The sequence below is a fragment of the Mercenaria mercenaria genome, chromosome 6 (assembly GCF_021730395.1).
Source record: "Mercenaria mercenaria strain notata chromosome 6, MADL_Memer_1, whole genome shotgun sequence".
NCBI classification, from domain to species: domain Eukaryota; kingdom Metazoa; phylum Mollusca; class Bivalvia; order Venerida; family Veneridae; genus Mercenaria; species Mercenaria mercenaria.
In genome coordinates, this window is record NC_069366.1 from 55,184,670 (window position 1) to 55,191,187 (window position 6,518).

At 34.9% G+C, this 6,518-nt stretch overlaps 1 protein-coding gene across 1 annotated transcript; it reads right to left on the bottom strand.

The window, feature by feature from the left end:
- Positions 1-3,366: 3,366 nt before the first annotated feature.
- LOC128558048 (uncharacterized) lies at positions 3,367-5,892 on the bottom strand. The gene is made up of 2 exons (XM_053546825.1): positions 5,779-5,892; positions 3,367-5,272 (listed from the first exon to the last, which is right to left on the bottom strand). The coding sequence occupies exon 2, from the start codon at positions 5,257-5,259 to the stop codon at positions 3,367-3,369; it is 1,893 nt and encodes a 630-aa protein (XP_053402800.1). The 5' UTR covers positions 5,260-5,272; positions 5,779-5,892.
- Positions 5,893-6,518: the final 626 nt, after the last annotated feature.

The following is a 6,518-nucleotide window of genomic DNA, read 5'->3' on the forward strand; positions in this document are numbered from 1 at the left end:
TTTCATTTCAACAATATCCATGAGAATAATAGCAGTGTACTGAACGATTTTTCCATGAAAAATGTCAAACGAAGGGTACTGCTGTAAGTATTTTAAGCTGTGAAATTTGTTTGAAATAATGCAGATAACACGAAAATATAACTTACGTTAAAAATGATATGTTTTAAAGCTACAATAACAAAAATGGTAATTTTATTCAATATTATTTATAAGAAATTACGACAAAAAGCAGGCTATACGCTATTTTAAACACCTCTGTTGCCATGGTTACTTTAAATTTTAAGAAAAATAGGGTACCGTGTAAACTGCTTGGTATTTTGCTAATAATATTACCCAACTATTTCATGTTGGTCATTAAAAGAATGGCACTGAAGCCGTCGAAAACCCCGTTTTTATACAAAGTTGTTTAAAAATGAGAGAAAAAATGCGTTACCATGGAAACACGAGCCCCGCGACATATACATTTTAAGCTTTTATTAGAAAGCTTACGCGCATACTAGTAAAATTATCAACTATGCAGACTTCTATGGATATCAATGAAACTAAAATACACTGAAAAGTGTTAAATATCCGTATTTTCCTTCTTCTTTCAATATAAAATACCTTTGGAGGGTCATGTTCTTCAAACCTGGATAAAAGTTGAACTTGAAGGGACAGAGATAAACGAAACTGAGCTTGTAGCAGTTAAAACATCATATTACACGAAACACAGAAAATTTCTGCGGTTCAACTAATTTGAATTTACCCCGGTAACAAGGTCACCTACCTCCTTAAGAGTCACCAAAGAAACTTTTGCGATTAGTTAGTTAGCTTACTATCAGGAAGACAGTTTCTTAAAGGAGATTTTGAACATTTTCATTTTAAAGTAGCGATATAGATTTTCTAAAAGTTCCCATTACACATTTACATACAAAGAAACTGGTGGCCATGTTTGGAAGAGTATGAGTAATTTAAATAATCTTGTAGAAGGTCACCAAATAAACATGTATGTATAATTATTTAAAATCAAGACAGCAGTTTCTGACGAATAGAATTTTCAAAATCTTTTTACTATATACATACAGGGAAAAGTAACCATGCCACCTTTTCAACATTTTGTTAGATGATTACCAAACGATCATTTCCATTAAATTATTTTTAAATCGGACCAGTCGTTAAGGGGGAGGAAATTTTCTATTTTTAAGTCTGGCGGCCGCTACGTACAACCAAAGCTGAAGTTTGGAAGAGCACCATTCAAAGAACATCAAGGTCAAGCTTCATCAATTTCCAACTGATGGCTTCAGATGAGAATTCGTTCGAAGGAAATGCTGATGGACAAAATAGACGACTGACGGACGATATTCAGTGAGTGATAAAAGTAGCTCACATTGATTACTTACATGAACCGGAAGATTATTACTAACTCGAAACACTTCCGGGTTTAGACGTTAAAAACGACTATGTATTATTTTTCCTTATGACATATTTGTCATAAAAATGAAAAGCGAAAGCAATGTAATCCGAGAATTTCGATGACTTGATATAGGTTCATTTTCCGCATCAGAAAAGAAAACGTGAACACTCCACAGGTCGCTCAACACGACAGAAACGAAAATGTTGAAGGCTCGGTTTGATTGAGTCTGTTCATGGACGGTAGTGGAAATGCATGCTACCGTCCACGCCCTCTAGCCCCGGGTTGAGCAGAACTCAACATTTACACATGCTACAAAAATATTTTAGGGACATTCACAGATGTCTTCATACGGCGGTGCACATGGAACCTGCATGTAAGTCCATGAAAAGCAACGTATGGTCCCAATCTAAAATAATTTGTTTGCCCTAAACGAGAAAACAATAAGCAGAACTAAACAAACTGGAGTTTAGAAAGGGGGTCTGAGGTTATGGAGCCTGCATATCACAGGAACTGCCAAAAGACAAAATTAAAAAGCAGGCACAATATCCAAGGGCTGATTATACAATACTCAAAGCTATGACAGTGGGAGTATTGGAACCACCCAGGCCGAAATGTTCAAGCTGATGTTTTATAAAATATGGTATATCTAGATCCAATAATTCTAAGGAGTAAATAAATGATGAAGCCTGTTTACAATTTAGTTGACTTCTTAAAAGTAATTAAGTACTTCATTATATCTTCTAAAACGTGTTAGTATAATTACAGAACACAACAAGCGCCAGCACATTTCAGAATTCAAACCATAAATTATCCATTTAGGACCTTAACATGCAATATAATGAAACAAAACAAACCAACACAAAAGAAACTGAACATAGAGACGTTACAAATATACGTCGCCTTTAAAGCAAACCCTGTTACAATGTTTGTGTGTATGCGTGTATGTATGTATATATGTATGGATGTATGGATGGATGGATGGATGAACCCAAAAATGCAGATGGATGGATGGATGGATGGAAAGATAGATGGCTGGATGGCTGTATTTACGAAGGTAGGAAGGTGCAAATAATGAATTTTCCGGATATATACACAAACACTTAAAAAGTTAAACGAACTGACAATCAATACAAAACAAATGAACAAAGAAAAGGGATAGCAACGTTCCAGCAAAGCAGTCTCCTAAAGCTGGTCCATTTTGGTAAACAATTCATTTTGTAGACCAGTACTCTATTATAGAGTGTTCAATTTTTCTATCTTCGATTTCTCTCACCAAAACTGAATTTGAATTAGCAAATGCAACTCCTATAAGTTGTGGGATAACACCGACTACAACAATAAAGATCACGTGCATTACTTCTGATATTTCAGTTGTTGGACCTGTCACGTAATTAGAAGAAACGCTCAGAGTAAGAAAAATAAACGCAACCATAATAGACACCTTGAATACTAATGTCAAGAATTGCTGGTGTATAGGGCGGTGTTTTTTCACTAGAAATTCAAACAATCCTCTAGGAATACCATAGACGTCATCTTTCTCTCTGATGGTCAAAGGTCCTTTGCTGTCTTGAACCACAAAACAATCTTCCGTGTTATTGATAATGTTTCCGTTAATCCGAATTCCTTTCAGGCTCCCACAATTGACATTTGAAATAGTTAAGTAGCCTTCGAGCAAAGTGACATTGTAAGGTTCCTGTGCCATAGCTTTCGATTTATCAACTGCTATAGTTAACAACTCAGTATAAACGTCGCTAAAATTTCTGATTTGTTTGATGAAGTAGTAAAGGACGATTACAAAAAAGAACAGGTATCCGAATGATACGGAGGGATAGATTAATAACCGCAATGAAGCACAATGTTAGAACTTGAGTGACTATTCCAAAGCTTTTGATGAACACCAACCCAACGATGTAAGCCAACAAAGAAAATATATAAATACGGCGGTTACACCGCATACAATAAATATCTTAAAACTAAATACCCAAGATAGAAACCTGCTTTGATATTTTAAGTATCCAAGAGCCCTTGTTGCTCCTTTTACCATAACACCACGAAAAAACAAATGGTAATCCGTAGTATAGAAGGCACATGATAACTTCAATAATGCAGAACACTATATAAAAAGGCAAAGCAAAAATAGCGAACGCTGCATAAAAACATGTATTTGTACCTTCACCAAAACAAGAAACTCGTCGTGTCTGAATTCGCCATACCCTAATCCAGAATTTCGTTGTAAAAAGTAAATAAAAACTACATTTCATCAGAGTTGATCCTTTTGTGTATCCAGGTTTAAGATGATCTGGTTCTACTTTTATCTGTGACATTTTCACAATTTCCTTATACCCAAAGAACAAAGGAGATGGAATATAAAGGTTTGAATTTGCCAAACCATCTTCAACTATTTGTTTTAAGCAACGTGGAAGTACTATAAATAAGAAACCAAATGTAAAATACATAACTGAAATAGCCAATGGACCTCCAAGGCCAGGGACAAAGGTTTTATGTTTGTTTCCTGGATCCACCAATAACGAAAGGAATCCCATCGGCGACCCAACTTCTACTAAATCTTTCACAGTTATCTTATCATCGTCATCCCACACACCCAATCCTCTACTATACCATGCAATCTGAATGTAAATTAGCAATGGTGCAAACATAAGACAAAGCAGTCGACGTAGTCTTGACGTAAGAATAGGATATTCATTATAAAGTCCTAAAACGTCAAAGCTGAACAGGTCATAAAATGTTAAAGGTGAATTTATTCCATCAGCGTAAATCCAATTTTCTTCCTCTTCAATTATTTCGAAACCCTCGACGGAAGTTTCAGCATGTTGTTCAAAGTCATTCCCAACGATTCTGTCGCGTTTAGCAGTCCAAGCAAAAAACTTAAACATGGTTATTGGCCAAAACGCTAGTAATAAAATTTCCAAAATAAAAGGCACATGAGAAGTTTGAGTCCATGTACGAACTCCTGGTATGTTTCCCTCTGGACAGGAATGATAAAGTTTCTGACTCGTGTAATTATAATTCACTGTGCAACATTTATAATGTATGTATGAACATGGATATATAAGATACTGAGCTGCATAGTATCTAAGCGTTCCCAGTAGATTTGTGTTGATAACTAGGTAACAAAAGTAGCTTTCACGATATTCGATATAATCGTGCTTTAATTCTGTAAAATTGACTAAAGAGACAAGTGCCTTTGTTATTTGGGAAGATGTAAGATTCGATCCGTATTCAATGCTACAACCGGAAGTCACAGTGAGATAAACGTATGGAATGTGAATAGTTTTTGCATCTAGAAGTCCGAACGTGAGTAAACCATAGTCTAAATTCCAAGATAGGAAAGGGAAAGGTCCAGTGGATGTGTTGTAGGTCCAATACCATCTTCCACCTTGAAACACATCTTTTAAGGATGTATGCTTTGTGTCTCCGGTAAGGCGAATTCGAAACTGAACAAAATGCGGTTCATTTGTCAGAAGCTGGCTCTGAAAATACTGAATACTTCTTTTTGCAATCGATATATTGCACTCATTTTCTTCCTCTGAAGTCAAAAAGTTTGCATGTTCCATTTCTTCATCTCTTTCTGAAAGGTTGTTAGTTGGCACGATTGCGGTGTTATTTGTATTGTGTTTGTTACTAGAATCGCCAGTTTCAAAACTATGAGCAATGCTAATCTTCTTGTTTTCATCTTCTTTTGTGTCATTTTGACTGTAATCTGTTTTACTGAATGTTGCCTTTCTTGAAAACTGCTGCTTTAGCATCTCTTTTCTTTTGAAATTGCGTGTTAAGAAGGCATCTTTGCTCGATTGTGCTGCAACATCTACACCGAGTGTTAATATTAGCAAAAACCAGAAATGCATTTTTAGGGTTTCTCTGAAAAGAAATAATACAGTATGTTAGCGTCTCTGACACAGGTATATCATAGCTGTTTTAAAGATGTATTGCTTATGTTAAAAGCTAAACGTTTTTGATCTGATATTCAACATTTTTGCATTGTTGTAATCTTTTCAATAGAAAAGAGATCGGAATGCCGTCAATGCTAGGTATGTTCTGCAATTTCGTATTAAATCAGGGATTATTCAGTTACCACCGCGTCTAGTCCTACACCACGCAGAGTATACTTTAAATTGGCATAAGGTTCAATTGAGATTGTATTTACTAAAAGATATTAATGTGAGTGTCACATTGTTTCTCTCTTAACGTTTATATTTAGATACTTCGTTTTGAAGCGGACAATAGGCGTCTGTTTTAACAGTATTTGTCTTGTTTTCAAATTAGTTTTGTGCAGTTATTTTTGAATTGATAATGCATAGTTATACAGATTCGGAGTAAGATCGAATAAATCAGTCAGATTTGAAAAATAACACTACATCACTTACCTCTAATTGATGACACTGTATCACAATCCATTGTTTAATTGAAAATACTCCCTGCGTTATTGTTTATCCATGAAATCCTTGTCGGCAAATGAAATCATTATTTGTATATCGAAACTCTACATACCGGAAGAAAAAACGCTCATAATACGAATATAAGAATAGCATACGCTGATAAGTGTTTAAACATTCATCATAAAACATTTGTATAGACACTGACACTATGCTTAAATGTTAATAGTCAGACGTTTTGGTTTAACTTTGCAAACAAAATATTTGAAAGCTTTTAAGTTTACAAGTACTTTGTTCAATGCCCCTCAAGTTATTCTTTATTACATTATCAACCCAATGCTAAGTTGTACAACAGCTTACATAGTATAATACGTTTATTTGTTGAGTGGGTGGGAAGGGGTGTGTGTGTGTGTGGGGAGGTGGGGCGGGGGGGTGTGGAGGGGACGGTTTAACGCCGTTTTTCAAAATTGTGTGATGGGTAAATCAATTTCATTCCATTTTGGTGACCTACATTTTCTTGTAAATATAAGGACAATAACTTTTTTTTTTATCTCATTAGAAATTAAAAAAACCTTTGAAAATATATAGCTTTAGATCTATGTATATTTCTAAATATAATAAAAATTAACTTTTTGAAGATTTCAGCGAATTAAATTTCATGAAGTGTTAAACTCTATCCTAGATGTTCATTCTGATGAAGCGATGTACAAATTCTACCTTCTTTTGAAAAA

Coding starts and splice junctions, on each gene's coding strand:
- LOC128558048 (XM_053546825.1), bottom strand. CDS start 5,259: ATGCATTTCTGGTTTTTGCTAATATTAACACTCGGTGTAGATGTTGCA.